The 11,886-nt window shown below is 32.4% G+C and overlaps 1 protein-coding gene across 1 annotated transcript; it reads left to right on the top strand.

The window, feature by feature from the left end:
• The first annotated feature begins 5,064 nt into the window (after positions 1 to 5,064).
• Positions 5,065 to 8,088, top strand: LOC120213637 (endochitinase EP3-like). The gene is made up of 3 exons (XM_039211725.1): positions 5,065 to 5,316; positions 7,287 to 7,451; positions 7,644 to 8,088. The coding sequence occupies exons 1-3, from the start codon at positions 5,065 to 5,067 to the stop codon at positions 8,076 to 8,078; spliced, it is 852 nt and encodes a 283-aa protein (XP_039067656.1). The 3' UTR covers positions 8,079 to 8,088.
• Positions 8,089 to 11,886: the final 3,798 nt, after the last annotated feature.

Here is an 11,886-nt window from a genome sequence, read left to right as displayed (position 1 = left end):
TTTTATTTTTTCAATAATGATGTGACATTACCTTACGATTTATACATCAACAATACCATTAGTTTTTAAAGGGCGGGTGGCCAAAATAAAATTAAAATGTAACGTTAGGGATGATTAAGGATGACAACGTGTTGGGTTGGGTCGGATTTTTGGTCAACCTGACCCGACCAGAAAAATATATATTCCCTTCACTCGACTCTGACCCGACTCAAATTTTTAGAGTATAAATCCGATCCGGTATAAAATAAAGACTTAACTAAAATAATAATATTTTTTTAAGGAAATTACACTATTATCCCTAGGTCGAGTTGGAGTTTTTTACTCTCCACCCTAACCCGACCCGTCCTGAACCATAATTTTTTTTTTAAAAAGATCCAATCCTATCGGATCGAGCCGCGTCGGAACTTATTAATTTCGGATTAAATTGACATCACTATGTATGTTTTTGAAGGAAAAAAATAATAATTTAGTGACCAAAACGAATCTGTACAAAAAGTCGAGTGACTAGATATGTAGTTTACCCTTACAAATTAGATGTCTAAAAAGATAACGAAAAAGAGAAAGAAACCGTGTACGTGTATCAAAATTTCAATTCGCTCTGCCATGCAGGTCACGTAATTCATCATGCAATCCACCAAGTTTACACATTATTCTCATTTCCGTCTCTATATAAAGAACCTCCATTCGCACAACATCTCCATCAACTCGTACTCACAGCACAAGACATGGAGTCCCTGAGGAAGCTCGCTCTCGTGTTGGCCACGATTGCGGTGGTCCTGGCGGCCGCCGTGCATCCAACGCCGGCGACCGCCGCTCGCACCGGGGCCGTCTCTCTCCCGAACTCGAACAGTTTGGCCGACATTTTCGACGCCCACGTCAGTCCACCGCCGACTATGACTTGCATCCCCCATAATGACCTTTGCCTGTTTCAACACCTTCCCTGCTGTAAACCTTACAAATGTATAGGGTTCTGCTTGAAAGGATGAGAAAAATAATGGAGCTCAAAATAATTACTATATCATATTTCTTCTTCTTTTTCAAATATGTATTGTTTAATAAAGGTGGGGTCTCTTGAAACAATGGCAAGTATGTATTAAGATCATGGAAAATGATGATATTGTTTGAATTTTAAGCAGTGTTCGATATGAAATGATATGATTTAATTCGAAAATCGAAATTGTATAAAGAACTATAAAAAATCGATGAAAATCATTTCTTTTAGTGATATCCGAGATAAAGAAGCGAAATAAAAGTAATTATTGACGTTAAGAGTTGAATCAAAATAATTTCATTTTACGACCACTACTGTAAGAAAATGTTGATGTTGAGTCTTCTTCTCCAAAATCTCTAATTTTCTAAATGAGAAAATAACCTCAGTGACCGAAAATGCCTTATAATATACGATTTTAACCAAATTTTTTTGGATTTGCCAAAATGACCAACAATTTCGCAACGCAAACTCCAATTTCGCAACCCAGTTTCCAATTTCGCAACGCGAATATGTAAATCGCAACACAGAAGTCAAATTCACAACACAGAAGTCAAATTCGCAACACAAAAGTCAAATTCGCAACGCGATAGTCAAATTCGCAATGTGAATAGTAAAATCACAACGTGAATAGTAAAATCGCAACGTGAATAGTAAAATAGCAACATGAATAGTAAAATCACAACGTGAATAGTAAAATCACAACATGAATAGTAAAATCGCAACGAATCTATATGTAAATTATCTCTTATTATCCATCTATAATAATTTGTTGGAAAAGTACATAAATAATTTTTATAAAAAATATTCGTACACGTGAAAAATTTTATATGTAAATGAACAACAAATCTATTTCATTTGTCATTCTTCATTACAAATTATTCTAAATTCAATTAATTAAAGTTTGAAATTTGAAAGAATCATTAACTCAAACTAATGAAATACATTTAAAAAATTAAATTTTGAATTATATTAAGAAAAAACTGATTCCTATACACATGTAGATAAATTTTATTTTCCACTTAAAATCCCAGTCTAGAAGCAGAGAGTTACCATTTGAAATTCGTAACGCGATTTTGCGATTTTCTAATTTCGCGTTACAATTTTTACTATTCACGCTGCGATTTTGGAAACTGAGTTGCGAAATTGTAGTTCACGTTGCGATTTTGTTGGTCATTTTGGCAAATCCAAAAAAAGTTGGTTAAAATCGTATATTATAAGACATTTTCGGTCACTGAAATTATTTTCTCTTTTTAAATTGACAGTCATTGCAAAAGTTGAGTTTTTGACGAACGAAATAGTTGTCGATCAATCCCACCGATGGAAATACTCCAACATGATTTGATTTTAAGTTTAGTTTTGATTGGACCGTTGTCTCCTATAGTCGAAGTTTGTACCATTGTTTGATGATTTCTCCTATCAAAAAGATCACCAAACTACTTCATGTTCGTATTTTTTTTCTTTGGTTCAAAATCGTAAAAGAACTTCCAGTATCTTTAAATCCCAAGTAAATCCTAATTGAAGCTAAAAGTCAAAATTTTTTGACGTCATTATCAATTATCACATTAACTTGAAACCAAACTATGTTAATCTTCAGATCAAATGAATCCTTTCCACCATTGGAATTGACCAACAAGCACTCTATTCACGAAAATTTGACCTTAGTATCGACTACAAATTTGTGGGGGAAGAAGAATTTAATGTGTCACATAATCATTTTTAGTGACAACTAGCGACAATAACCATAATGAAAGTGAATTAAAATTTAGTGATTGTAATGCAAGTTTTAAAAGTTTGGTGACCAAAGAAAAAACACCTTAAATTAATGTTTAGTGACCACCATTGTAGTTTGTCTATTTTATTTTATTTAACCATATTTATATGATATATTGAACAATTGATTCATATTGTATATTGCAGAGCTTCATTATGGGTGTGAACCTCTTAATCTAGTTTACTTGATCGAGTTATTTTTTTTTGAAAATCAATATATTTAGGGTTTGTGGATAATTATAATAATATCTCTACCTATATTTTTTTTACAATTAGGTATTTATTTTATCCAATAAAAATGAAACATATTATAAGTCAGATCGAATTAGGTGATGGTGTGAGTTTTACCTCAAAATTTGGATCGAGTTTTAGATCAAATAGAATCCTCCTAAACTCGGATTGAATCAAGCGCAAATGAAGAGGTTTAATTTTCGAATCGAATTCGAGTGAGCCAAAAATCCGACCTGGATCACCCGACCTATGATTATCCCTAATCTTATTGTCAACTGATCTCATATACTTGAAGCTAGATGCTCAACCTATGAAAGAAGAGATATACGATTTCCATTCCCTCTGCCATGCATGCAAGTCACGTAACTCGTCATGCAATCCTCCCGTTTCTACATGTTTTTCATTCTCTTTTCGGTACAAAATTTCGGCATTTCTATATAAAGGACCTCCATTTGTACATCAATTCACACACACCGAGAAATGAAGCCCTCGAAGGAGCTTGCTCTTGTGCTGGCTACAATCGCGGTGGTTCTAGCGGCCACCGCCGTGCATCCGACTGCAACCGCCGCTCACAACGAGGCGATGAGTATCGTCGTCGGAGCGAGCATCGACTCGAATAACACTTTGGCCGACATTCCCGACGTCGACGTTAACGGCGCACCCGCTAAGAAATGCCTCGGCCGTTACGAGTTTTGCCTGTTTCAGGGTCAGAAATGCTGTGGTAATTGCACATGTTTCGGGATGTGCCTCATGTGCTGAGGGAAAAATAATGGAGTTTGAAATAATTATGTGATGTTTTCTTATTCTCAAACACGCGTGGTTTAAGTTTAATAAAGGAGGAATGGGGTCTCATGGAACAATGGATTTACAGTTAAATAATGAATTAATACAGAAAATATTTATTTTATTTTATTTTCATTGAACATAAAAAAAATTATTTCCACTTTATTATTGTATTTTCACTTAAATATGTCACGTTAATAACATACGAGACGCCCTATTAAAAAAAAGTGCTCTTGTCCCTTCCAAACTTTTTAATCTAATAGTATTTTTCGCATACCTCTGCAATCATGTTGGTGCTCGTACAAAGATTTTCACGACATTTATTAAGTGCTCTTGTCCCTTCCAAACTTTTTAATCTAATAGTATTTTTCGCATACCTCTGCAATCATGTTAGTGCTCGTACAAAGATTTTCACGACATTTGTTTTTTGATTGGTTTGTCGGTAGCCACGTTCATATCCTTTCTTTGATAAAATGTTGTTTTGCCGATATAATCAGAATGATGTAGCGAAGTAATTTGTCAAATTGTTTGGTTCACTTATCACTTTTTTATCACTTCGTAAAACATCTTGTTCGACAGAGACAATGAGCTCTATAAAGGTTGCTAGATTTTTTTTTATGTTGGACGTCATTCTTAATGGAGATTTTATTTTTCTTTATATCTTTAAGTTTAATTTTTGTCGTTAATTTTCTATTTAAGTGTATTGTAATTTAATTATTTCCATTGTTTTTATTAATGAAATCCAGTTACCATTATTAAAAAAAATAACATGAGATTTAAGACAAACATGAGCGGGGACGAAGTTACGTAGGAGGTGGGAGGGGCAACAACTTTGATGACTTAATTAGTTTTAGGTCCCTATTATTTTTGAATCATTATAATTAAGTCAATATTCCTCCTAAATTGACTGATTTAATTATATTTTAGGACGTAGTGGTAAAATACATCATACTTTCAAAATAAAAGTTAAATACAAATCTTAAGATATTATACTTTTGAGCCGACCACTCAAACCCTAGATTTACTTAAACGATATTGCGTTGTTTACCACTTAAACCAATCCCGATTCATCCTCCGACAACATTCGTTAACGTTAACAAAGCAGTGAAGCACAATTCACCAGTCATGCGATCCACCTGTCATACAAACCTAGTCACGTAATTCGTCACGCAATTCACCTGTTCATGTATTATTTTCATTTAAGCCAATAACATCTATATAGAAGACCTGCATTAGTACAACGTCCCCCAACAATATATACTCAGAACACAACACAACACTGATCAGAAATGGAGCCCTTGAAGAAGCTCGCTTGTGTGGTGGCTACGATGGCGGTGGTTCTCGCGGCCACCGTGTCTCAAACGGCAACCGCCGCTCGCAAGCCCGTCGGAGTGTCGACCTCGATCAGAACGAAGAACAGTTTGGCCGACGTTTTCGACGCCGGACTTGCCCGCAAACACGGATCATTGGACTGCATCATTCACTATGACTTTTTCCTGTTTCAAACAAAGCCTTGCTGTGATGGATGCAAATGCCAGGGAGTATGCCTGTGGTGCTGACAAAATAGGGGGGAAATTGGAAATAATTTATATGATTATTTTCTTATTTTCCAATGTTTGTGTGGGTTAATAAGGGAGAAATTGGAAATAGTGGGGCTTTATAGGTAAATAATATGCGTGGTTTAATACTAGTTAATTACTTGTTTAAAATACTTGGTATTATTTTAGCATCGTTGTTGTTATGGTCATGTATTGTTACAATGTTATATTGTCATTAATAATAAAGGATTGAGGTCTCATCGAATGTACATTTGTTTTCATGCAACAAAGCCATAAATTAATTTTAAATTACATAAATGGTCCCTCATAAGTTTTTTCAATGATATTTTAAAATTAATTTAATCACTAATATTATTGATTATAACAAATTAATAATTCGGCGTTAAAAATCATTACCGTAGTGACTATGGGATTTTTTTATCCTCCAAACCAGCAAGTTGTAGTTTATGCTACAAGTAAGTTGGTCAATGATTAATACGTCACATCAACTTTTAATCACATATAGTTATGGTCGTTAACATCTGATTTATTATAAGTTAATAATGTTAGTGATCAAATCATTAGATTTCAAACTTCATGGAAGAAAAGAGAATTCAAACATAAATGACTACTTATGTCATTTACCCTTTTTTCACATTTTAGTTATCACATATCCCTTGTCAATCTGAGTGACATAAAAAAGTGATTTGATCAGTAATAACCTTCATTTTACATATATATTTTGCTTGTCTATGATCTGTTTTAGAAGTCTAGGTTTTATTTTCTGTATTTAAACAAAAATAATAAAAGTTTTTATCTGATCTTGTATAAGGTTTCATCCACGATTAAAAATTATAAAATATCATTCGGTTATTCATTATGTTTTAAATTCGTCCTTTGTCGTTAAAAAAATTGATGACAGTTTGAGTTGGACACTTACTTGCTGACTGAGATATGATATAATATGAACCCAAAATTCTATACAACTATCATATCTCAGTCAGTAGAATAACGTCCAACTCAAATTACCATAAATTTTTAACAAGAAAGGACGAGATTGAAACACAATGAATAGTTGGTTAATCATTTTGTAACTTTAATAGTAAGAGGATTTAAAAATAGGGATGGCAACTGGTCGGGTTAGAGCCGGGTTTTTGGTCAACCCAACTCGACCTGAAAATATATATCCTCCACTCGACCCGATCCGACCCGAAAATTTTATATCCTCCTTCCGACCCGACTCAATTCAAAAAAATATATTCTCCACCAGACTTCGACCCGACACGAATTTTTACAGTATAAATCCTACTCGGCCCGACTTGGTATAAAATAGAGACTTAGTTAAAAAATAATAATTTTTAAGGAAATTACATTCGAGTCAGGTCAGGTCGACATTTTTTCACCTTCCACCCAAACTCGATCCGACCTCACTCCTTAAAAAATCCGACCCTATCGGGTTGGGTTTGATCAGAACCCATCAAATTTCGGTTAAATTGCTATCCCTATTTAAAAAAAACAACGCCCTATAATTAATGGATTATTGTATAACTTTTAATAGTTAGACTCAGTAAACCAATACTTCATAATCGAATTATCTTTTATGTACTTTATCCATTACTTTAATAAAATTGTTATTTCTTATAATATTTTATTTATTTTTTTATGTGGATAATGTTTGAAAAGTATCAATTTCTCATAATTAGGGATTTAGATTTCAGCCTATTGAGTAGTATTTTACGACGTCACAAATTCAAAGGGTTGAATCATATACGATCTAGAAATAAGCTTTAACAAATTCGAAAAGTATAAGCTTTACCCATTTCCCTCGGTTGAATTTGTGCCCTGCATGCCATCATTGACAATTTCAATTACACTTTTGTTTAGCTATAAATAGCTGTCAACTATCCACCTTTTTCCCCAGAGTTCAATCAACGTTTGATATCACAAAAATGTCATTTCCCCTTATGTTGAAGGGTTTGCTAACCGTGGTCGTGGTCGTGGTCGTGGTCGGGCTTCTTGTCGGATCGGTGTCGGTTAAGGCTCAGACGGTGGCCGATATCGTGACGGATGAATTCTTTAATGGCATAATTGGTCAATCAGATCCAGGTTGTGAAGGGAGGAACTTTTACTCGAGGGCTGTATTTCTTGAGGCTCTCGGTTCGTTTCCTTGATTCTGTACGGCCGACGATACTAGGCGTGAGGTTGCGGCTTTCTTCGCTCAGGTCACTCATGAAACCGGACGTATGATCTCTCTCTTCCCCTTATAAACCTAAATCCCTATAGAGAAATGCATGTTTAAAGTCAAATTGTGTTTATTAAGGATGTAACAGATGATGTTGTTCTGTACAGATTTTTGCTCCATAGAAGAGAGAGCTGGTCCGAGCTTCCCCAACAGTCAGTATTGTGATCCGAACAACACCCAATATCCATGCAACCCGAACAGAAGCTACTACGGCCGCGGTCCGATCCAACTATCCTGGAACTTTAACTATGGACCAGCCGGAGTTAGCATCGGGTTCGACGGACTAAACTCGCCCGAAACGGTGGCAAATGACCCTCTTGTCTCCTTCAAGACGGCCTTATGGTATTGGGTGAACTTTGTTCAACCGGTCATAGGGAAAGGGTTTGGGGCGACGACTCGAGCCATTATTGGGGCTATCGAGTGCGACGGTGGGAATCCGGCAACGGTTCAGGCTCGAATTAACTACTGTACACAGTATTGTAACCAGCTTGGCGTTGATCCTGGACCTAATCTTTCATGCTAGTAATAAAATAAATAAATCATGTCCAATTTCTCAATAGAATAAAATTACTTCTCCAGCATCACAATTAGACCGTATTTGATACAATTCTATCGTATTTTCATAATGGATTAATAGTTGATTTGATCCCTAAAGTATACCGTTTTTCACTTTAGTCCTAAAACATTTTTTGTCCAAATGGTTCAATCCTATTTAACATTTTCAAAGTATTATATCAAGTAAAATTTTTAATTAAGCAGAGAGATATAATATTTTCTAGGTAAATATCGGGTTCAAAACTATCTTAAATAACATGAATGTTTTTTACCACTCGACCAATTAAATCAAATAAAATTTTAAAATAATGGTAAACCCAATTAAAAGTTAAATTTTCAATAAAATAAAAACAATAATTTATCTAACACACTTAATTAAATAAAAATTCATTGAAGATATATTTAAGATCATCTTCGATAATACTCGTATTTGAGTGTAGTTATAATTGATAAATCTTCGATTTTTTTTATAATCTGAAATAAGTATAAGGTAGTATTTGTTTAAAAATAACTCTTAATCATTGACATTAAACGCTCATACTCCTGACATTCTTGGTGCTCGAACCCAAAATCTCAATGAATAGCAACAATTCATTTATCACCAAAATTGTTTAGTTCGTGCGATTTCAATATTGACAATTTCAAGTTGATTAAAATTATAATGTATTGACAAGAAATATCACTTTTATCTTAATTGATATTAACTCTCCTCTTCATCCATAAAACTGGACGTATGATCCCTCTCTTCTTCTTATGAACTTAAAATTACGATCGAGACATACATGTATCGAGTAATATTGTGCCTATTACGATTGCAGGTGTAACGAATATTTTTGTTTTGTACAGATTTTTGCTACATAGAAGAGATAGGAGGTCCAAACTTCCCCAACAGTCAGTGTTGCGATCCGACCATCTATCCTTGCAACCCCAAGAAAAGCTACTACGGTCGCGGTCCGATCCAACTATCCTGGAACAACAACTACATACCAGCTGGGGAGAGCATCGGGTTCGACGGACTAAACTCGCCTGAAACCGTGGCCATGGACCCTATTATCTCGTTCAAGACAGCCTTATGGTATTGGGTGAACTTTGTTCAACCGGTGACATGCCGAGGGTTCGGGCCAACGATTCGAGCCGTTAACGGGGATATCGACTGCAACGGAGGGAATCCGGCTACAGTTCAGGCTCTGATTAACTACTACACACAATACTGTACCCAGCTCGGTGTTGATCCTGGACCTAATCTTTCATGCTAGCATTTTACTTCCAGTTTCTTGTTTCGGCTGCTTTTTTCTCATAAACAAAATAAATTAATATATGTATCAAACGAAATGAAATCAATATTTTAAAATACTTTTATTTATTTATTTATTTTTCGTTTAAGATTATTGAGGAACTTTCTAATTGGAGAATATCAATACCATACGCTTCAAGAATACAATATTCTTATACGAGACTATAATAGATGCAATAATTATAGTCTAATTTAATAATAATTAAAATAGTTTCACAATTAATTAACTTTTTATTATTTTTAATTGAAAAGTATTGCATGTAAAAAGATCAAGATATATAATAATATTAATAAATTAATAAAGTGTAAATGTATAATCTTGTTAATTTAATTTAATAAATGAATTTTGCAAAAATTTGTTTATTTTTCAGATTTATGTGATTGATGGTAGGTATTAGATCAAAGTTTAAAATGGAAGTATATTGGTATTTGAAGATTGATATGTAATGTTTTAAAGTTCATGAACCAATTTAAGATATGAGTTATAGTTTGAGGAGTGATGTAGATCGTTTTAAAGTGTTGGGATTAATTTAGAAAAGGCCCATAATTTGGATATCTCCTATGCAATTTGTCTCTTGAAAATGTTTACGAACTCCTTGATCCCAAAAAAAATGTTTATGAGCTCAATTTTTTGATAAATTACGTATTTAGTTACTCAACTATCACTTTAGTTCCGTTTTGATCATCTAATTTTTATTTTTTTTAAATCATCACTAACTTTAAGTTTTTTGTTTTATTTTGGTTATCTTTCATTAAGAAATTAATAAAACTGTTGATGTGATATTTTCTATTGTTTCAATGATGACATATCAGAATCACCGTTAGTTTTTTTAATGATGGTTGACCAAAATAAAACCAAAACGTAACGTTAATGATAATTTTGCAATGAAAATAGTCAGGTGACCAAAATGGAACCAAATTGATAATTGGATGACTAAATATATAGTTTACCCTTTTATTTTCTTAACATCCTAAAACCGCAACCCATCTTCCGTGTTTTAAAAAAAATCAATAATTACCTATCAGACACCCATTAACTAAATTTTATCGATTTAACACCCATTTACTGTGACCACTCAAACATAAGTCATCGCCACAAAATAAATTCTCTAAGAAGTAAATTAAACATACTAATAATTGCCTTACGTTTGTCAAATATAAATTAGGCAATTCCTAATTTATCTTAATTAACTCTCCCGCATTTGTTAAATATAAATTAGGCAATTATTAATTGATCTTAATTAATTAACTCTCCCCAATTCCGTTTTGAAAAATTAAACTCCAAAATTTTACTCTTAAATTTCATAAATATATTTTTAAAGTATTAAATTTATATTAATTTTTTTTATAAAATTATGAATCTTGTCTTTTTTTTAATTTCGTATTTCTCAAATTTGAACTTATTAATATATAAAGAAAATATTTTATTTATTTATTGATAATACACACGTATCTTTTTTGATATTATAAATTTGTATATGAATTTTAAAATATTAATATTTTATATGATATAAAATTTATAATCGTATAATTATATTATATTTAAAATTAGTGGATGCAAAATCATGACACTGATGTAAGCATTAAGACAACAAAACATAATTAATTCTTGACATTTTAGCCTCATGTTAAGTTTTAACCTTAATTATCTCAAAAAAATAAGTTTTAACCTTAAGAGGTCATGAAAATTTTCAAAATTCGACTTAATTGATCATTAAATAACAGAAAATAATTTGAATGTTTAAATAGTATCATACTAAAATGAATTAAACGTGAATTGTCACATTAATATCGTTAAAAATAATATTTTAATTAATATTTATATAAGAAAAGGTGTTTAACTTTTTTTAAAAATAATAACTGAATTTAATTTAAAAATAAAGATTAAATCAATAAAATATATAAATAATGATAATTAAATTTATCGGTAAATCATATTATTATATAATTTGAAATTTAATTGGTCTGAGATAATATTATTTGACAAAAAAAATTAGAGGTTCATGTACTTTTGAAAGGTGAAAAAACAATATGACATTTGTATTATTTTTCTTTCAATGTGACCCACCAACTCATAAACAAACTCAATGTAATATTTTGACCAACATTTTTTCATCGTTTGACTATTACGGTGCTGATGTGGCTGTTTACGGTACTAACATGGTAGTTTATCTGTCCGGGACAGAACTAGGAATTTATTGTAGTTGGGTTAAAATATTTTTATTTTCTATAAATATATTTTTTTAAATGAGGCGAGCTTGGTAAATTTTTCATTTATTGTAACGGGTAAAAATATTTTTATTTTCTATAAATATATATTTTTAATTAAGACGAGCTTGGTAAATTTTTTATTTATTTTTAATATATATATTAACATTTTAAAAAATAATTGGCAGGGACCAAGGCTTTCTTTGGCCCCCACGATGTTCCGTCCATGCATCTGTCTTGTTTGACTTACAAATTTAATACATCTGTCATGTTA

Source organism: Hibiscus syriacus, unplaced genomic scaffold (assembly GCF_006381635.1).
Source record: "Hibiscus syriacus cultivar Baekdansim isolate YM2019G1 unplaced genomic scaffold, ASM638163v2 tig00110044_pilon, whole genome shotgun sequence".
In the NCBI taxonomy this organism is placed as follows: domain Eukaryota; kingdom Viridiplantae; phylum Streptophyta; class Magnoliopsida; order Malvales; family Malvaceae; genus Hibiscus; species Hibiscus syriacus.
The sequence above is the reverse complement of the archived record's forward strand: the minus strand, read 5'-3'. Positions and strand labels throughout refer to the sequence as shown.

What these genes read in the sequence shown, in the direction of transcription:
- LOC120213637 (XM_039211725.1), top strand. Translation starts at nt 5,065, where the DNA reads ATGGAGCCCTTGAAGAAGCTCGCTTGTGTGGTGGCTACGATGGCGGTG. An exon ending in ATGGATGCAAATGCCAGGGA is followed by an intron (nt 5,317 to 7,286) that starts GTATGCCTGTGG and finishes CTTATGTTGAAG; the next exon opens with GGTTTGCTAACCGTGGTCGT. An exon ending in GGAACTTTTACTCGAGGGCT is followed by an intron (nt 7,452 to 7,643) that starts GTATTTCTTGAG and finishes AGGATGTAACAG; the next exon opens with ATGATGTTGTTCTGTACAGA.